Source organism: Schistocerca americana, chromosome 6, assembly GCF_021461395.2.
Source record: "Schistocerca americana isolate TAMUIC-IGC-003095 chromosome 6, iqSchAmer2.1, whole genome shotgun sequence".
Classification (NCBI taxonomy): Eukaryota; Metazoa; Arthropoda; class Insecta; order Orthoptera; family Acrididae; genus Schistocerca; species Schistocerca americana.
The window spans coordinates 574027575-574050261 of NC_060124.1; the positions used below are offsets into that span (position 1 = coordinate 574027575).

The 22687-nt window shown below is 42.7% G+C and overlaps 1 protein-coding gene across 1 annotated transcript; it reads left to right on the top strand.

Moving 5' to 3' along the window:
* Positions 1 to 7459: 7459 nt before the first annotated feature.
* Positions 7460 to 13912, top strand: LOC124620291 (piggyBac transposable element-derived protein 4-like). The gene is made up of 2 exons (XM_047146962.1): positions 7460 to 8772; positions 13711 to 13912. The coding sequence occupies exons 1-2, from the start codon at positions 7460 to 7462 to the stop codon at positions 13910 to 13912; spliced, it is 1515 nt and encodes a 504-aa protein (XP_047002918.1).
* Positions 13913 to 22687: the final 8775 nt, after the last annotated feature.

The following is a 22687-nucleotide window of genomic DNA, read 5'->3' on the forward strand; positions in this document are numbered from 1 at the left end:
TGAATTGTTAAACAATTGTGAGGGCACACCATTTCCCTCTTCCTATAAAAATGTGTGTGAAATCTTATGGGACTTAACTGCTAAGGTCATCAGTCCCTAAGCTTGCACACTACTTAAACTAAATTATCCTAGGACAAACACACATGCCCATGCCCAAGGGAGGACTCGAACCTCAGCTGGGACCAGCTGCACAGTCCATGACTGCAGCACCTTAGACCACTCAGCTAATCTCGCGCGGCCCTCTTCCTATAGCTGACCTGCCAATCCACTGGCACTTAATAAGCTTTGGCCAATCTGGCTAGTCATTCTGCACCTTCAGGGTGCCTCTGGCCAACCACATTTAGCTTCCTCCCCTACTCCTACTCGGTAGGTAGGGATGCTTCTGGATTTTACATTAACAAACTCTACGTTTGGTATAAACAGTGTTCATCTGAAAGCTAAACGTCACTCCCACTCCTATAAGGACCAGCAGCAATAGTTTTTTAAGTCAATTGGCCTGCCCTCTGTCCTCCTGTGGGTGCGGACTGCTGTAGTAGCACTCTAACCTGTGTAAACTCACTGACATTGCAGTTTTCAGGAGCAAGTATCAGGCTTGGTGCCTCTGCTAAGACCTGCCTTTTCATGACCACCTTTTACAGTGATGCCCTATGACAGCATCTAGGTGGTAGATGGACTTACCAGTTCATTCTCTGAAGTGAAACTTCTCCCCTCAGACAGCTGCTCTGAGTGTCTGCAATTTGCACAGCTCTTGTGTTACTATTTACATAACCAAAACACTACTTTTGCCTGCTCTGTGCATTGTGTCTCTTATTTCCTACCTTGGAATGGCATTGATAGCTCCAGATATCCTCAAGCATAACAGCATACAAGTCAGTAAGTCATCAGTATATGACATCTCCCCCCATGGGAAAAAATTTGTTGACAATTATTTCAAAAAATGGTTCAAATGGCTCTGAGCACTATGGGACTCAACATCTGTGGTCATCAGTCACCTAGAACTTAGAACTACTTAAATCTAACTAACCTAAGGACATCACACACATCCATACCTGAGGCAGGATTCAAACCTGCGACCGTAGCGGTCACGTGGTTCCAGACTGAAGCGCCTAGAACCGCACGACCACACCGGCCAGCGACAACTATTTGGCAATGAATTTGTAATCTGGCTTCTGTTTTAGTTATAACGTCTTAGCTCTAGAAACAACATTAGAGGCATTCTTGGTTGAATCTTAACATTTTGCACTCTGTAAAGTTCTTATTTCACTTTACTTTTACACACGAGTAAACATCTGCATGACACACTGTTTCATTTTTCACTGCCCTTATACACACGCAGATACATATGCATATAAGCATATCATAAAACATTGGTTCATTTTTCATGAAGACATACATTACATAGAATATAAATTTAAATCATTGTCTAATTAACTTTTCTCTTCTTTAGATACAAATACACAACAAAATCAAATATTTTTCTCTTTCTTTTGTTTTTACATTACATACATATGTCCATATTTATTTGTTAATTTTTCTTCACATCACTTATACATAAATGTATCAATTACATATCATCATTACTGTAATAAATCTGAAACAAAACACACAATCTTACAAAATTTTTGTTTATGTTTTAGTTATGCGATTCAAAACAGTATTTTCAGTGCCTTGCATTACCTTTGATCTCTGTATGGTGATGGCATAGGCAATGCAGCTATTTCCTCATTGTGTTCAAACATGCAAAAGGCTTCATCACACTCTTCACTATTTCCTCTGCTTGACCAAAGAGGCTGTCTACTATGTATGTGTGTATTTTCCTACACTTCACATGCATTTACTATGGTCTTCCTCACATACCCTTTGCCCCATCAATCATTGCCCATGCCTTTTCACAAGTAGTTAAACAACTCTCTGAAACATTTATAGTCTCTGCACAAACAACATATAAACATAATTGTTAATATTACAATTCCTACATAAGACCAAATCAAATAATGATACCATGGTATTTCTGAAAAGCAATACCACTCTTGGAAGGCCATTTCATCTTCTATTTCTGTTTAAAGTCATCTAAATGTTGTATTCCAATGGTATGTCTAACTGTAACTCATAAATGTTCTTCTTTTCCTTATACGGCAGTCAATTTCCATATTTAAAGCTGGCACTATGTCTTCACTGGTCACATTAATTCTTATTATTTGTTCTGACTGTATGAACATGTGAGTTCCATAACCATAACAGTTTCTGTAAAATGTTAGTTTCCATGTACCTTTGACCATCATATCTGCTGGCTTCCTGTGATTATACAAAATTGTCAAGCCTTCATCTTTTGGAGCAATGAATAACCATTGGTCCTGACTCAGTAGAGTTATAATACTATCTTTTACTTTCACAAACTTCTTGACAAAATGTTTGAGAATTTCCCTTACAAGTTGCAACGTCCTTGCTTCATGTGGTTCATGATCATATGTAGACATCAAAACAAACTTCTGTTTACAAATTTTGTGTACACCATCTATCTTTTTACACAACAGTTCTTTGTTACTCAGTATTGCACAGTGCCACTTGGATTCATCAAATAGCAAATAATCTTTTTGTGGCTGTATGTACATAAATAAACCTTGACTTCCATCAACTTCAGAAGGTAGGGGTTAGACCTGGTACAGATTAAACAGTTCATTTTCTGCAAATGGCACATTCAGTACATAACTTAGTATATGGCCAGACATAAACACATCAACAACAGTTAAACATAATAACTGGTACCCACTCTGTTCTGTGCAAGATTTTGGGAACTTCTTGTCTTTAATATCATCCAGAATTAAATGCAGGTACCTAACTAGTTGTACTGGATTAATTATATGAGATTCCAGCATTCCTTTCTGAGCATTCATTATGGCAGAAATTAACATCTCATATTCTCTTTCTAACTGAGTGTAAATTGATACGAACTGTGTTAAATGTTCATTCACAGTAGTGATCACAGCTATGTGCTGTATCTTTCAATCAGTTAGCATATTCATTCATGTACCTATGGAGCTTTTCCATGTTTTTAAGAATCATTTCCTCGTTACCTGCAAGACTAAGTACTGTATGATTGAAACTTGCTTTAACTATTACTGCTTGTTTTTTGGTCAACTTAAGCAACTGCTCTGTTAATTTTCATTAAATCAGTCTTTGCTTTGAAATAGGAGGCATTCTTTTCATCTAATGTACCAAACAATATTTTTCTAATTTCATCGACAAAATTTAAGACATCTCATTTCCTACATGTCACATGTCTGGTTGATTGTCCAATTAGACCCTGCAAATTCTGGATCTTTTTGACATGCCATTCTTGATCAGCTATTCTCAAACTCGTTAACTTTTTTTTACAGTATCATACCAATAAATTTGGTAGTCTCTCTGTCTCATCAGCTTTTCTTTGAAGTTCTCCCAGATTAATATAACTGACAATTTTCCATGTCACACTGTAGATCTGTACCTTGCCAATACTGTCATAATACAAGCCCGACGATGAAGGAAACTTCTCTGTGCTAAACCCTTGAAATTGTCCAAGTGCGTACACAGCAGAAATACAAAAAAATGGTTCAAATGGCTCTGAGCACTATGCAACTTAACTTCTGAGGTCATCAGTCGCCTAGAACTTAGAACTAATGAAACCTAACTAACCTAAGGACATCACACACATCCATGCCAGAGGCAGGATTCGAACCTGTGACCGTAGCGGTCGCTCGGTTCCAGACTGTAGCGCCTAGAACTGCACGGCCACTTCGGCTGGCAGCAGAAATACAGCCCACCAGGTGCAAAGCTCCTGTCAGTTTCCTCATCTGAAATTCAAGAAAATTTCTAGTTCGGTAGAAGAGTTAAAAATTTGTTTCTCTTTAAACGAATTACCACATTTTGGCCCTTTGTCCTTAGTACAGTCTATGGGCCACGCCACTGCATGTCTAGCTTACGGCTTCAAACCCTTCTAATACTTTCATCGAACAACAGGAGTTCATCATCAGTTTCAAAATCTTTCGGCTTCTAGTCTCTGTCATAGTACTTTTTGTTCTTCTCCTTACATTGTTTATTATATTCTCGGTCACACTGCTGCATCTGTCTCATTTTCTCTTTTAATTCTAGTACATAGTCTTCATAATTGTGAGTAATACCTGCGGTATCTCTCTGCAATATACTAGGTGTGTTACATGCTCTACAGAAAAATAATTCATGTGGTGTATAATCCGTGGCTCTATGGGCCGTGGTATTATAAACGAATACTGCAAATGGAAGCCATTCGTCCCAATTTGATTGAGCCCTATTGATACATTATCTAAAGAATTCGGCGTGACCTTTCAAATGCTCCGTTCTATTGGGGATGGTAACAGGAGGTCCGTACTCTATCTGTCCTTAATGAACTGCACATTCTCTCTTTACTGTGTCACTAAAAAAATTGCTACGATTGTCACTGAGTATTGCTGAAGGTATTCCAAATCTCAGAATTATTCTTTCTACAAGGACACGATCTATTGTATCAGCAGCCTGCTTTTCTATCGGTTCTGGAGCAATGAACTCCGTTACAGCATCCTGGAATGTTGGAATATATATCTATTATTTCTGTCTGTTATCCTCAGTGGACCGACGATGTCAATATCTTCACTATGAAACACATCTTGAGTTGGTGTTATAACCAACAGCATTTTTATCTTGTTTTGCGTTATTTTGGTCTACTGACAGCTAGCGCATTTTCTGATGAACTCCTCAATATCCTTTTTCGCACCGGACCATGTTCGATATTTCCTAATTCGATCGTAAGTTCTTACGATCCCTTGATGACCACCTGTGGGTGCGTTATGGAATTTCTGCAAGATTTCCGTCCTTTCTTCAGCAGTTTCGTCTTCCTCGACTACCGGCAGCTGGCCGCGGTAGTCTAGCAGTTCTGGCGCTGCAGTCCGGAACCGCAGGAATGCTACGGTCGCAGGTTCGAATCCTGCCTCAGGCATGGATTTGTGTGATATCCTTAGGTTAGTTAGGTTTAAGTAGTTCTAAGTTCTAGGGGACTGATGACTTGAGATGTTGAGTCCCATAGTGCACAGAGCCTTTTTTTTTTTTTTTTTTTTTTTTTTTTTAATGTCTGACCGCTCAAACTACGACCAGTAACTCTCAATTGTGCTATAATTTCGCTCCGTATTGTTCAAAGATCTCGGCGCATATGCTGCTGGAAGGTTCTTACCTAACTTCCCTTTGCTAAGAACTGAGCCACTAGCGTCTTGGCTGGCGTCCGTGGTGATTATAAACTTTTCTGAAAAATCTGAGTAGGTACTGTAATGTTGGGGGTTGAGTAGGTTCTGTTTTAGCACTTGGGACGACTCTTTTTGCTTGGCATCCCATTCGTACTTAACACCTTTTTTAAACAACTCATGTAGTGGTTTTGCCACTTTACTGAAGTCACACAGAAAGTGTCTATAGTACCCAACTAACTCTAGAAAACTTTTTAATGTTTTGGTTGTGCTGGGCTGGGGATATTCCGCCACTGGTTTTAGTTTGTTTGGGTCTGGTTTTAACCCATCTTCGGTTAAAACATGTTCCAGACATGTGACCTCCTTCCTTAAAAATTCACTTTTATCCACCTGCAACTTCAAGTTATGCTACCTCGGCCTCTCGAAAGCCTCGCCTAATCGGGCACTGTATTCTTCTAGCAATGACCGAAAAGTACCACGTCGTCTAAATAAATAAACACCTTTTCACCCCGTAAACCCATGAGAAGCGAATTCATCAATTTTTGGAATGTGGAGGATGCAGAACAGAGTCCCAGTGGCATTCTTCTGTACATATAAAGAGCGTATGGTGTGCTGAAAGCTGTAAGCTTTTCATCTAGTAACATCTGATAGTATCCCTTAGCCAAATTAAAAGTTAAAAAATATTTTACCTTACTCAGTCCATCTAAACTTCCATCTATATGTGGAAGTGAGAAGACTGTGTTGACAGTTTTCTGTAATCAGCTACCACCCACCATTTCCTTTTACCAGATGCATCCACCTTTTCTGTTCAAAATGTTCAAATGTGTGTCAAATCTTATGGGACTTAACTGCTAAGGTCATCAGTCCCTAAGCTTGCACACTACTTAACCTAAATTATCCTAAGGACAAACACACACACACACACACACATTCATGCCCGAGGAAGGACTCGAACCTCCGCCGGCATCAGCCGCACAGTCCATGACTGCAGCGCCTTAGCATCTTTTTTGGAACCATGAGTATTGGGAAATTAAAGGCTCTTGTTGAAGGCACTATCATATCGTCCTGCGACAGCTGATTTATCTCCTGTTGTAGCGCCTCTTTCTGCACTTCTGGTATTCTGTGAGGGTGAGAGCAAATTACTTGTCGCTCTGCTTCGAGCATCAGTTTTATTTCGTGCCGGATTGTGTCTGTATGCGTCAACTTATGGAAGGTATCATTATAGGCAGAACACACCTCTGTTACGAACTGTTTTTCTACGGCATTTAAATGATTTAACCACTAGGTCTCTTTTAATAAACTGATACTCTATTTTTTTCTCACTTGAGACATTCTCCATCTTGCGCATAATCTAATTCGGAGTGGGGATAAATGGCGGAACTTCTTCCACCTCCATAGAAACCTCCTCTTCTCGTGTATCTAACACGCTAATTAAACAAGAGCCTTTTCATATGCTCACCAGCGCCTCAGGTAAGTTCACGGTTTCCTGCAACTCTTGTTTCTTGATAATGCCTTCTCTAAGGCTAGTATCTGCAGCCTTTATCCTCAAAATCCTGTTCTTACGAGGACCCAACTTTATTTTAGCCACCTCGCCTGTCTTAGGCTCTGTAGCGTACGTTTCACATGGGTAACACGCCTGTCTATGGGTATCTTGTTTACTTCGCCATTTCTTCAGCATAAGGTTGTTTACTAGCCTCTCTGATCAACTTTAGCTCCACTGCATTCACAGGTTGCAGTTTCAAAGACTGGTTGTGTCTTTCTAAGCCCCTGACCCTGTGTACTTGCTCACTGCGCTTCTGTCTTCGTACCCAGTTTAACCCTTTAATGCATACTGTAGCTGATAAGCTACAGACCTCATTTCTTCGATTTATTCCATATGGAGAAACATTTTCGATCAAATTCGTTATGTAGCTAAGTGTATACACTCCGCTGCAGTTTCTAGTAGTTCTTCATAGCGATCATAGATGGCAGGACGAGCTGAAGCAGTTCGACAGTGAGCTGTGTGGACATACTGCCAAGTGTGTGTTTTGGCGGAAAGTTGAGGTGTGTTTTTGGTGTTTGTGCACTGATTTCTGGGTTTGAAAATTACTTTTTCATTTTGAAAACGTAAGTAGATATGGTGTAAACAGTTAATTCGAGTGTCTTTGCGATAGATTTGAAATGAGGCCTGTTTTTGTGTATGTAGCTTATCAGCTACATTTTTCATTTATTGCATTTCAGGCGCTGACGTAAAAATGTCTCGAAAGAGTCAAGAAGAAATGCTTATGGAATGGTTAGAGATTCCACTAAGCAGTGATGACGATCTTGAGTGTTTCTCTGACGATTCCATTCAAGATGAGACATATGTTGCTCCAGAATCTGTTGATTGTGATAGTGACAGTAGTGACGAAGGAAGTCAAGTACCAGTAATTAGGACTGAAGATATTTCTGGAACAAGACAATCTGATGTTATAATGAAGGAATCGACGTCACAGTTGTCTGATAATGCTCTGAAACTGCCATGCAGCAGCAAAAATGTTACCAAAAACAGCAGGAGTGTGGTTTGGAAAGATAAACAGTTGATTATTCCCGAACTGCAGTCAAAATTTCATGACAATACTTCGTTACCAGAAGAAGTAATAAACTTAAATACTCCATACCAATTCTTCAAACATATATTTCCATCTAAATTGTTTGATCTAATTGTCGAAGAGTCTCATAGATACAGTGTGCAGTGTAATCCTGATAGACCAATAGATTTATCCTGTGATGACATAAAAAAATTTATAGGCATCTGTCTCGTAATGTCAATAGTTCATGTACCTAATACGAGGGATTACTGGGGAGAAGTTACTGGTACTCATCTGATCACGACAACAATGACAGTGAATCAGTATGAGCAAATACGTAAGTTTCTTCACTTCAATGACAACAGTGCAATGATACCCAGGGGTGAAAAAGGTCATGATAGACTCTTCAAGATAAGACCCATAATAGAATTGATGAGATCTCGGTTTCAAACAATACCTGTTGAGGAGTGTGTTTCTGTTGATGAACAGATATGTTCAACAAAGGCTAGAAGTTATTTGAAACAATACATGCCAAACAAGGCTCATGAATATGGATACAAATTATTTGTTATTAGTGGCATATCTGGTTATGCCTACGATTTTGAGATTTTCACTGGAGATGAAAATGAACCAGAAAAACGAGTGACTGGGGAGGAAGACTTGGGAGCAAGTGCAAATGTTGTAGTTCGACTCAGTAGGATACTACCAAGAAATATGAACCACAAACTGTACTGTGACAATTATTACACAAGTCTGCCACTGCTTGTATGGTTACATAAACAAGGAATTTACTCACTCGGGACAGTCAGAAGAAACAGAGTGCCAGACTGCAAGCTCCCTTCAGAAGCTGAGCTGAAGAAAATGGCACGAGGTGCATCAGTAGAGCACGTCGCAACAGTGGATGGTGTCGACATATCAAATGTAGTGTGGAAAGATAACAAGAGTGTGATGTTGCTTTCTACACTTGCTGGACAGCAGCCTATTCATGAAGCAGGGAGGTATGACAAAAAAACAAAGTCAAGAATAACGATACCTTGTCCACAAATCATTAAGCTCTACAATAAACATATGGGAGGTGTTGACCTTCTTGACAGCATAATGGGTCGACATAAAATTCTTGTGAAAAGTCGAAAATGGTATATAAGATTGTTTTACCATCTCCTGGACATGGGAGTAGTCAATTCCTGGCTGTTGTATAGGAGAGTAGCAGAAACCAAAGGGATTAGGAGAACTATGAAACTCTCCGAATTTCGAATGGAAATTGCTCACTGTTTGTGTCGCTCAGGTCAAACTTCAGCAAAACGTGGAAGGCCAAGTAATGAACTCGAAAACCAAATACAAGCTACGAAGACAAAGGGGCCCACAGCACATGTACCTCCACAAGATGTAAGGCTGGATCAAGTAGGTCACCTGCCTTCATACTTGCAAGTGAGACAGAGGTGCAAAATGCCAGGATGCAAGGGATTTTCCTGGGTTCAGTGTAATAAATGTGCAGTTGCATTGTGTTTGCACAAACAAAAGAACTGTTTTCAAACTTTTCATGTAAAGTGATTATCACATGCTTGGGTACAAACCTGTTGGAACTAGATACCTTATTGTTCATATATAAAAGTGTATAAAATATACAATAAATGCTCAATATTTACAACATTAATGTCCTATTTATTATTTTAGGATTTTTCCCTTCCTATACAAAGTATTTAATCATAATCAACAATTAAATTACGAGAGATTTGGTCAAAATTGAGGGAGCAAAATAAGCACATTTATTGTGGCTCGTAAGGTGTTAACTCAAAATGTAGCTGATCAGCTACAAAGCGATTTTCAACAATAGTGCTTTGTTAATTTAATTTAAAAAAATTTTAACATGGTAATTTTTACAGCTTGAAATAAAAAATCATGCATTTAAGGGTTAAGGGGCCTACCCCTGATCCATAGGATTCCCTGGCGTAATCAATTACCACACCGTGCTGCGTAAAGAAGTCTCTTACCGATGAAACCGGCGTAGGGAATATCCAGTTGCCCTCCTGTCAGATGAAACTTATGTATCACTCTTAATTCCCGATCTATTCCAAGACCTAAAACTGCCGTCTCATGTATATGTCTGAACGGACTCGTAATACCTTTAATCTTTATACATGCTTCAGGTCTATAGCCGACCTGTGTTTGCAGATACCTCATACTGAATATGCTAATTTGTGCTCCATTATCTAGAAGCAGTTTTAATGGAGTTACTGTACTTGTGGGCAATTCAGTTCTACAAACTCATTTTTTTTTTCACAGTCGGCTTGAATACCTTTCCCAATTTAGCATAGGGCGACTGTGAACTTATGCTTTTCCTTTCGTTTCCCTTCTTCTTCTTTTTCACAGAATTCCCTGCGTTCAGAGTACACTGTCTAGCCATGTGCCCTGGCCTGTGATCTGCGAAACACATGACAGGCTTCGCATTCTTACAGAGAGCTCTATGTCCCAATAAATTGCAACTTTCGCACATAGCTGTCCTCGAGCCTCCGACTGTCGACATGCTTGAGACGATTCTACTTTGCGAATTCTTTTCTCAGGTCGGAAGTTTCGCGTTAAATGCCCTGACCTGCCACAGGTTTCACATTTAACATTACTTCTGCAATCCTTAGACGTGTGCCCGACACGTCCACATGAGAAACACTTAAGGATTATCTTCCCCGCCTTGCCATGATGACATTTGTCACGAAATGCTTTTTCCTTTGTGGACATAACTGTTGACTCTTCAGTCAACGTTATATACTACAGCTCCACCATCGGCATCTGTATTGTTAGATGTTAGATGAGGCCATGACTTACTTTTATCTTCTGATGTGTTGTGGAGAGGTGATATGAGACAGCTATGTTCACATTATTAACAAATTCGTTTAAAGCAGATTTTCTACCATCAAAAGCCTGAGGAATGAGTTTAAGGGCAAGACTAACACCAATGTTGTATACACTACTGGCCATTAAAATTGCTACACAAAGAAGAAATGCAGATGATAAACGGGTATTCATTGGTCAAATATATTATATTAGAACTGACATTTGTTATTACATTTTCAATCAATTTGGGTGCATAGATCCTGAGAAAAAAATGGTTCAAATGGTTCTGACAAGGGAACCTCCCCATCGCACCCCCCTCAGATTTAGTTATAAGTTGGCACAGAGGATAGGCCAGGAAAAATTGAACACAGATCAATCGAGAAAACAGGAAGAAGTTGTGTGGAACTCCGAAAAAAATAAGTAAAATATACAAACTGAGTAGTCCATGCGCATCTTAGGCAAATCAAGGAGAGGGTGAGCTCGGGAGCGCCGTGGTCCCGTGGTTAGCGTGAGCAGCTGCGGAATGGGAGGTCCCTGGTTCAATTCTTCCCTTGAGTGAAAAGTTAAATTTTTTATTTTCAGATAATTATGATCTGTCCGTCCGTCCGTCTGATGCGATCACTTTTTTGGGAGTGATTATCACATCCACAAGAAAACCTAAATCGGGCAAGGTAGAAGAATCTTTTCACCCATTCGCCAAGCGTACAAGTTAGGTGGGTCGACAACATATTCCTGTCATGTGACGCACATGCCGTCACCAGTGTCGTATAGAATATATCAGACGTGTTTTCCTGTGGAGGAATCGGTAGACCTATGACCTTGCGGTCAAATCTTTCCAGTTCCCATTGGAGAGGCACGTCCTTTCGTCTACTAATCGCACGGTTTTGCGGTGCGGTCGCAAAACACAGACACTAAATAAACTTATTACAGTGAAGAGAGACGTCAGTGAACCAACGGACAGATCATAACTTTGCGAAAATAAAAAATTAAACTTTTTACTCGATGGAAGACTTGAACCAAGGACCTCTCCTTCCGCAGCTGCTCACGCTAACCACGGGACCACGGCACTCGTGTGCTCAGACTCTCCATGATTTGCCTATGTTGCGCATGGACAACTCAGTTTATATATTTTGCTTATTTTTTTCATAGTTCCACACAACTTCCTGTTTTCTCGATTGATCTGTGTTCAGTTTTTCAAGGCCTATCCACTGTGCCAACTTATAACTAAATCTGAGGGGGGTGCGATGGGGAGGTTCCCTCGTGAGCACTATGGGACTTAACTTCTGAGGTCATCAGTCCCCCAGAACTTAGAACTACTTAAACCTAACTAACCTAAGGACATCACACACATCCATGCCCGAGGCAGGATTCGAACCTGCGACCGTAGCAGTCGCGCTGTTCCAGACTGTAGCGCCTAGAACCGCTCGGCCACCTCGGCCGGCAGATTCTGAGAAATCAGTACCCAGAACAACCACCTCTGGCCGTAATAACGGGCTTGATACGCCTGGGCATTGAGTCAAACAGAGCTTGGATGGCGTGTACAGGTACAGCTGCTCATGCAGCTTCAACACAATACCACAGTTCATCAAGAGTAGTGACTGGCGTTTTGTGATGAGCCAGTTGCTCGGCCACCATTGACCAGACGTTTTCAGTTGCTGAGAGATCTGGAGAATGTGCTGGCCAGGGCAGCAGTCGAACATTTTCTGTATCCAGAAAGACCCGTACATGACCTGCAACATGTGGTCGTGCATTATCTTGCTGAAATGTGGGGTTTCACAGGGATCGAATGAAGGGTAGAGCCACGGGCCGTAACACATCTGAAATGTAACATCCACTGTTCAAAGCGCTGTCAATGCGAACAAGAGGTGATCGAGACATGTAACCAATGGCACCCCATACCATCACGCCGGGTGATACGCCAGTATGGCGATGACGAATACACGCTTCCAATGTGCGTTCACCACGATGTTGCCAAACACGGATGCGACCATCGTGATGCTGTAAACAGAACCTGGATTCATCAAAAAAATGACGTTTTGCCATTCGTGCACCGAGGTTCGTCGTTGAGTACACCATCGCAGGCGCTCCTGTCTGTGATGCAGCGTCAAGGGTAGCTGCAGCCATGGTCTCAGAGCGATAGTCCATGCTGCTGCAGATGTCGTCGAACCGTTCGTGCTGATGGTTGTTGTCTTGCGAACGTCCCCATCTATTGACTCAGGAATCGAGACGTGGCTGCATGATCCGTTACAGCCATGCGGATAAGATGGTTCAAATGGTTCAAATGGCTCTGAGCACTATGGGGCTTAACTTCTGATGTCATCAGTTTCCTAGAACTTAGAACTACATAAACCTAACTAACCTAAGGACATCACGCACATCCATGCCCGAGGCAGGATTCGAACCTACGACCATAGTGGTCGCGCGGTTCCAGACTGTAGTGCCTAGAACCGCTCGGCCACTCTGGCTGGCCGGATATGATGCCTGTCATCTCGACTGCTAGTGATACGAGGCCGTTGGGATCCAGCACGGAGTTCCGTGTTACCCTCCTGAACCCACCGATTCCATATTCTGCTAACAGTCATTAGATCTCGATCAACACGAGCAGCAATGTCACGATACGATAAACCGCAATCGCAATAGACTACAATCCGACCTTTATCAAAGTCGGAAACATGATGGTACTCATTTCTCCCCCTTACACGAGGCAACACAACAACGTTTCACCAGGCAACGCCGGTCAACTGCTGTTTGTATATGAGAAATCGGTTGGAAGCTTTCCTCAGGTCAGCATGTTGTAGGTGTCGCCACCGGCGCCAACCTTGTGTGAATGCTCTGAAAGGCTAGTCATTTGCATATTACAGTATCTTCTTCCTGTCGGTTAAATTTCGCGTCTGTAACACGTCATCTTCGTGGTGTAGCAATTTTAATGGCCAGTAGTGTACTATTGCTCCACCATCGGCATCTGTATTGTTAGATGAGGCCATGACTTACTTTTATCTGCTGATGTGTTGTGCAGAGATGATACGAGACAGCATCTTTGCTGAAAGCGGAGCGCTGTGCTGAGGCGAGGTGAGGTGAGCTGAGCCGAGCAGGATTTGGGCACGCAGTGGCGGCCGCGGTGCCTCGCTGCCCCCGGCTGTGTCGCTCAGGGCCGCTGCCTGCCGTCTGCTCGCCGGCCGCTGCTTCAACTCGCAAAGGCTCCACGCGACCTACGCTGCCGGGTCGCGCTATTGCCACGTGTATGTCCTGGCGGTCCTCGCTGGTCCGCAGCTACAGCTTCATCTCATTGTCACTCGACCGTTCACCTGACCCCCACGTTGTCGTGAAGCCGTGGAGGCAAAGCTGCCCTGGCTGCATCTTCCCTCGTCAGGCGTCCATCTCCGGGACCTCGGTGTAATTCTTCCGCTCTTTGCGCTCCATCTGTTCTCACCGAGGTGCAAGTGCTGCTTCTCATGTGAGTCTGAAAGTCGTCAGTCTACTCATGGCGTAAGGCTGAGTGTGTGTGAAGCTCCCATCTATCTCAAAAATCGTTAAGAAAATCACCACTCATCTGGCACCAGACATATGTAACTATGTTGTGTCCTGACACAAGACAGAGGGAAGACAGAGGGTTCGAGGTCAGTCTGCAATTTCCGAGCAGTGAGGATCAAATGCAGAAAGACAAATTCCCAGTGAAGGCAGGCTGATGTCTTCGATCAGCGCCGAACGCTGTCACAGGGCATCTACGAGAGATGCGGATTTTGGGACTCGACAGGATACTTGCAGCAGTAAACTCATGGAATTCAGGGGTTTGATTAGTAGTATTTATTTGCGAGCAGACTAGCTACTAAACTGAATGCCAATTCTAAACATTAGAAAATGCAAGGGAGGTAAGTGGTTGCACAATATAAGTAAGTGTTTGAGGCCATGGGAGCTGATGCTAACAGAAGTATCGAGCACTAGCAGTCTGTTAAGTACAAACTCGAGAGCAGCATTCCAAGTGAGGTAAACAGACATGTCGCAGATTACCGAGGCTGCCTGCGAGCGACACGGAGTCGGTGCTCCAGCGATCTGACTGAGAACTCCCTCTGAATACAAAAATATGCACTGTTATACAATCGTGGCAGCACACCATTTCTCCCTTTCTATAGTTCACCCACCAACCCACCAGCACTTAACAAGCTCTGGACAATCTCGCGAGTCGCTTTGCACCTCCAGGGTGCCTCTCACCAACAACATTTAGATTCCTCCCCTACTCCTACTTGATAGGTAGGGATGCTTCTGGAGTTTACATTAACAAATTCCAAGGCTGGCATCAACAGCGTTCAGATGGAAGCTAAATGTCACTGCCACTCCTGTTATGGCCAGAAACAACAGTGTTTTACGTCACTTGGCCCCGCCCTCTGCCCTTCTGTGGTTGGGGACTGCTGTAGTAGCATTCTAATCTGTGTAAACCCACTGACGTTGCAGTTCTCAGGAGCAAGTACCCAGCTTGGTGCCTCTGCTAAGACCTGCCTTTTCATGACCATCTTCTACAGTGACGCCTTATGACAGCATGTAGGCGGTGGATGGAGTTCTCAGTTAATTCTCTGAAGTGAAACTTCTCCCCACGGACAGCTGCACAGTGTGTCTGTAGTTTACACTGCCCTAGTGTTACTATTTATCTCTGGCAACCAAACCGCTATCACTTTTGTTTTGTGGGGCGGGTAACCATAGCCAAACTTCAGCATTTTTTCCAAGAAAATTCCGCACTGCCTGTATGAATGATTTTGATTAAATCTGCGCTGGTCTCGCACCACTTATCAGTGCATCCTCAGGCAGTATACGCTATTTGTAACATAGTAACGTTGAAAATTGCCCTGTAGCCACTCCCCACCATTTACCTGCGAAACCAGTCGCAGATTTAATAAAAATCATTCATACAGCCAGTGCGGAATTTTCTTGGAAAAAAGCTATCACTTTTCCCTGCTCTCTGCTTTGTGTCTCTGATTTTCTACCTTGGTGTGCACTTGATTGCTCCAGATTATATCGTCAGTATAAGACAAAACTGAGATCAAAAATAACTTTGCGGGTAAGAAACATAAATTTGGGTACTGATTTGAAGGGAACATTTCAAGGCCAGGTTACTTTGTGTATAAGGTACCTTCCACTGATCCACCTACAGCTTTTAGCGGGGGTGCCCATAGTATTGGGGGCAAAGAGAGTTTTGCACACTCTACATTGTTGCCAGATATATCCACGATGGCAGCGATGAAGTCATCTAAGATGGTGGAGTGTAGACATAGCAACAGTGCATGGTCACCCAAGATGGCGGCCATGATGTCATCCAAGATGGCGGCCGTGACATCAGCTGATGATGCAAGTAACATTATCCAAGATGGTGGAAAAGCGCTAAGCCCCCCTGCCACCCCCCCCTCCCTGGTGGGCAGTTCAAATTCCATCAGGACAGTGCAGCCTCTACTAAACTAAGAAAATGGCAGGAAAGAAAGGTCACTTGGGTTACCTCCACTAACCTAAGTCATCTGACTGCCAGCTCTTCCTAGGGATTGGCGGGAAAAGGATTCGGCCTGTGCTGGACATAAGTCTTTATTATTTTGCATGCACAATTTATATAAACAATTTGATGCAGTACAGCCATCCAGTGTGTTCACCACAAGATCCAGACTCCAACTGACCTAGTACACAGTACCACCACGAGAGGGTGCGGTCAGCCATTCTGTGATGTAATCCAAGATGGCAATCTGGTGGTGGAGAGGAAGGGTCTCATAACTGGAAATTCAAGAGTATATTGTTTATATATAAAAAAAATCAGTTTGTGGAGGTTGGATTTTTCTTTCGCATCATTCTCTGCTGTTTGGAAACATGTAGGTCTTGTAAGAAGTAATTGCATGGAGCAAACATGCTACATAACCTAATGTTCAGCACTGTACTCTGGATGTCTTAACCTAATGTTTGGCCCTTTGTCAGCACTTAACCTATTGTTTTCCAAAGTGGTTTTCCATGTCACCCCCATACCCTTAAACTATTCTACCGCCTTTGATACCAAATTAACTAATTAGTTATGTCTACTCACCATTTTCTGGTACACTTTTCGAATTTCACGTGCTTTTGAACGCCATTTCTGACGCATTCTTCTTTGTCACACATCCCCTTAAACTATTGCACTGCATTTTACATAAGAATTACGCAAATTAACCTAGTTTTCTGTACTTAACCTGCCGTTCTGCTTCATGTCACCCACTCATGCACACCCTCCCCTTAACTACTGTACCACTAACACCACGTTGATATAAAAAATTTATGCAAATTAATTATATCCATATTTTACACATGTATGGAGTAGTTTTTAATTTGCAGCATCCTATTGGTAAGTGAATAGATGGAATACACCTTAAAAAAAGATCACTAGTAAAAAACACATCTTACCACCCAATCCCCAACGATGCCTCCGTCCCCACCACCGCTGCAGCTGCTGCCCCTGACCATGACCCCACCCTGGCCGCGCCCGCCAAAGCATCGCTCTGGCGTCCATGGGCCACCCTCCCTCAGTCTAGCGGGTTAGGGATGCAGCAACCAGGCTGCTCGCAGTGGCCCAATTCCGCAGTATCTCCTCCTCACCAATCATGTCCTCGCCAATCACATGAGGTACAGCACACACCCCTGTCCACCTCCCCACAGAACTCCAAGGTGTGTTTACCGGTGGGTACTGATGTCACAGCCAGCACTAAAGAAATCTGTTCCATGATAGCACAGGCTGCTTTCCCCCTAGCGATTCTGGCGAGTCATACGAGATGTGTCCAGCGATGCGTACCTGACGCCTCACTGCGAAGTGCCAGCATGGTCACTCACCATCTAAAAGATTCTCAATGTTACACTGATGTCACATGGCTACGTAAAATAAAAACTGAGTCAACCTCATGTAAACTCTATAGTCAACCTCATGTAAACTCTATAATGTCCCAGAAACAGTTATCGGTTGCTTTTTTTGGAGCTTTCACGATGTCTCTGCCTGTCTGCATGGAAATTCTTGTCTTAAGAGAACATGTTTATGAAAATAGCTCAGAATAACCTCGAATGTGCATTCTTTCTCGCAGTCCTAATGTGGCACCCCTTCCTGCTTGCAACATATGCAAACGTTCTCACCACTATGTAGAGGCTCCTATATCCCAGCAAAAAGGATGTCATGTGAATGAATGGGGGAATATGATTGGCTCTTATCGAATTTACCCAGCTAATTACTGATGCAGCCGGTGTGGAAGCACCATCCGCTTTTTCTTTCTTTCTGCTGACGAGACTTTCAGTGGGAAAAAAAAAAAAAATTACGCAGATAGCAGTATTGCACCGACAATTAAACCCTGCAAAGTGCCCCTCCATATCGTCAAATATGGAAAGACTCTTACTCAATTACACTGCTCCCCCACTGAGGACAGGAGTTTGAATATTAGAGTGTGAAACCGATCTCCAACCCTGTAATATATCACTGAGTACCATGTTGATGTAGTAAACATACATTTCCTATCTGGTGCCATACAAAATCATCCCTCTTACATCATTTGTAGATATACCGTGGAGACAGACAGCACTGTATATACTACTCACAGCAGTAGATATATCCATGCGAGGTCGGCGGTCATCCACTCCGCAACGACTGACCTGAGTGCCCTCCGCAGACCAAAGTTACTCTCAGAACAGTTCTACAAATGCGGGCTCGTTTCCCCTCGTCACAAACATGTTACTTTTTCTGGTCCAGACATGCTTGCTAGCTCACTTTTCTACACCCAACTCCAGCCTCAGGGATTACAAGAACACATGAATGTTCACATGGTTGGCCATAATATAATACCATTTTCGTGGTACTTCGCGATATCAAGCACATGGCAGCATCCTACTGATCGCTCACACAATGTAATTCAAAAGATATAGAGTGGAAATTATTTTTCTACAAACTCCAAACTTTAGCTAGGTGGAGAGTGTTAGAGTAACTAGAGACTTGTCCCATCTGTGATGACCTTTGTGTGAGAACTTGAAACAAATAGAGGAAAATGATATATCCACTTGCGAATACCAATGTCGGTGATGTAACAGATTCCAAATCATCCCTCTAATTTACAAACTCGACTAAGGTGTTTCTCGTGTCTAGAGAACTGCCAAATGTGCCTTCACCTCCTAGATGCACACACCACAATCGATGTTCCCTCAACTAAATAAAGGTGCCAAATTTTCACCTGTTAGACGCACACACCACAATCCATGTTCCCTCAACTAAATAAAGACGCGAAATGTGCAGAAGCAGTCAACTGAACAATCTACATGTGAGGGAATAACGATCCAGAGCAAACACACATCCCTATTCAATCTTCTCAAATTTCCACGCAATTACGAAAGCTTCCCAACACATGCTAAGTATTAGTTCGCTATTCTGCCGTCTAGAGGACGACACATTTAACTCAGCTACATTCCTGCATTCCAACAGGCCTTTGCATTCAGACTTCTCCTGCCGCTAACGCGAAACGTGAAACGGCCCCACCACAGACCACGCATAGATACAATCTTCCTACGAAGTCGTTCACATATATATTTTATCCCTGTACTTACAACTAAATGTTACGATGATGATATCAGCTGAACGACATTCGACAATGAGAGAAGTATCGGAAATACGCCCTATTGACGGCAGTGGCTCTGGAAATATAAATATCAGTACCATTTTTATCACTTGACATACTCTTCCCTTTGCTGTCACAGTACTTGACATCAAATCTATACCACCCTTGTGAATGGACATAGTCATTTCCTTTGCACAAGTCAGAACACAAACACATATTTTATAAGCCTGATGCTTAAGGCGATCCTATCACACACCCCATACTACTAAGTATAATACTTCGTCAATAACTAATTACCTATGATACAAAATAATACTGAGAGAAAATCAGTGATGGGTTTACATGTCTCATAAGTTTTTCTTGCGAGTGCTATCACTGTGTCTTAGAAAGAGATGTTTAACGTCTTACTAACCGCCAGATGTTAAAAAACCTGATCCCAACAACTACTGTATGTTACTGTTTCAAGTGGTCTTAGTTCTACATGTGCACACAAGTACCCATGTTAAAAGCTATACTGACTTTATAAATCTACGTACGACATTACCTACGAATCACATGCTTATTCCAGACAAATGCCGAAACGATGATTGTTGGAGGATATATTATTAGACCAGCAGTCCAGTTACACGTAACCCACGATGCAAACTAATCATAAAATCGCTCAGTTTTGAAAGTGATTTGGCTAAGAAGCGGGTTATGAAACCACTATTTGCAACCCCCTCACGCCGCCACCGCTAGATATTTCTCCAGTATTTGTAACGCATTCTCTCTCAATGCCATGTCAGAGGTTCTGCGATATATCCACTGAGCTATAGGGGATGATTGTTGAGAAGGATCACAAACAGTAGTAGATGGTGTGATGTTTGAGATCATAAGAAATGTACACTAACTTTCAGATCTCTAGTGTTATGCTATCTGCTAGAAAAGATGTCTGCGATTAGGAATCATGTCTTTCCATTCAACCACCTACCCCTGCGTTGGACCCTATCGAGAAGTCCTCTAATGATTACAGTCACTAGTTAATCATATTTCTGGCACTATCATATCTAGAAACGAGCAACCTGTCTCAAACCTATCTGCTATAGTAAAATTTCAACGTGGTTTTAGGTAGCCCCTACGCATCTTATGACTACCCCTCCGACTCTATGCTACTGTCCCTGTAGATTTTCGCATGTGATTGTTCCAATGTAAGTCGGAACTGAGTAGAAGTTGGAGAAAGCTATACCTACCACCTTCTGCAACCCGTGTAGAAACAGGCTAAGCCGCATCGGGACTGTGTTTTGAGGATTCGATGGAAACAGGAACTGAGAGATGGACGAGGATTTCTGCTACTGCACTGTGGTGCACCCCCAAACTACATACAAGTAGTACAGATTCACATCCGTCCACATCTATCCCCACAACATACTATCTTCGTTATTCTGTACCATCCATCAGAGAAACACTGCAAACTGTAAAAGCTCAACTAACTTCATCCGATAGAGTGCTAGATAAGACTTTTACCACATCTCCCTCCGCCTATATATCGAAAACAAATACCACATGCATGCAGGCATTGGGCACATGTGATGATACTATTAAATATACAGGTAGTGATCAACTGCACAGGCCAGTATGAAGTTCCATCACCTGTACTCTAGGAGAATGATCGTACCCCATGGACTGTACTGTAAGTCGTAAGAGACATCCCTGTGGCCCTGTCTCGTTGTTTGAAACTTTATATTTTTCTGCTTTAACACACTTTATACATTGCATACATTTTGTTTTTCCACCATGACCTCGAGTTCTGTGTTAGGTTCTAAACTGACATTAAGATGTTCTGATCCACTGCCTCTCACAGACAAAACGGACATAACCCCACAGTACAGTTATCCAAGACGTCGCTCTGTGATGCGGTTGATGTCATTCAAGATTGCTGCTGTGATGTCAGCTGATGACGCGAGTACCGTTACCCAAGGTGGCTGGAAAGAGCCACACACCCCTGCCAAACCCCCATGGCGGGGAGTATGAATTTTGGAGGGAAGATAGGTCAACTGGGCTACCTCTAGAAGTTGCACTGTGTAAATCATGTTGTTACTGCTGTTACCATAATGCAACGCACACACTGGATGATTTAAAATAAATTTCATTTACAGCGAAGGAAACTGGACAAGTTTTACGGCGTTGGCGTGGGTTGCCAAACTACATTAGAATTCATCTGTCACATTGACTGAATAGCTGATGGCTATGCGTACCATTTCTACTGATTCCTCATATTGCAGTCATGTACGTGATCACTGTTTAGGTGCTAGCCATCCCCAGAAGGTGTCACCATGCCCCAAAACTCCCTCTACAACTCCAACAAGCGCTGACAGTTGTAACCAACAGTGTGCCAGGGGATGGATGGGATGAATAAGACACCGCCAGAGTACTGAAATAATAAGCATCACAGTTGAAACTGTGAGCAATTTTAGCAATTTTGCACTAATTTCAACACTGACCAGTGATGCCACAGCGTGTTTCCCAGTTTCAGTGTCATAGCTAAACTACTGCAGGGTGGGTTGGTCAATGACAGTGTGAGGGGGTCTTTCAGCCTCTAATTATACCCTAAGACTGTGAGAATGCTCTGTGACTCCCATCAGCACAGAGATAGATCGCCAATGAAGCACTATGCCCGAGGTGTTAGAAATATGTAGAGTGCTGTCTGATATACTTTGATGATGTATGTGTTCGAGAATTAAGAATGAATGGACGTACTGCATAGTCATCTATCCACATTCGCAACTACACCTGCAAAGTGGATAAGGGGTGGTTTAGCTATGACACTGAAACTGGGAAACACGCTGTGGCGTCACTGGTCAGTGTTGAAATTAGTGTAAAATTGCTAAAATTGCTCACAGTATCAACTGTGATGCTTATTACTTCAGTACTCTGGCGGTGTCTTATTCATCCCATCCATCCCCTGGCACACTGTTGGTTACAACTGTCAGCGCTTGTTTGAGTTGTAGAAGGAGTTTTGTGGCATGGTGACACCTTCTGGGGATGGCTAGCACCTAAACAGTGATCACGTACATGACTGCAATATGAGGAATCAGTCGAAATGGTACGCATAGCCATCAGCTATTCAGTCAATGTGACAGATGAGTTCTAATGTAGTTTGGTAACCCTCGCCAACGCAGAACCTATGACATGGCATTGAGAGAGAATGCGTTACAAATACTGGAGAAATATCTAGCGGTGGCGGCGTGAGGGGGTTGAAGCGGGAACGTGTTGTATCTCCGCTTACAGTCGCTCATGTGCAGTGAACCGGCATTTATCACCGCGCCCACGCACTGTGCTCATGGGAGAGGCTTTGTGGCAATAAATGACTAAAGCGGTTTCTGGACAGGACACATTTATTTTTCCTGCCGTTACAATAAATGACAAATAATATACTTCGCTAATGTCCGCCTATATAGGCGCGTTGCACTGGCGGCACGGCTCGGTCACCGATCCCGGAGGGTGCACACTCCAGTGACGA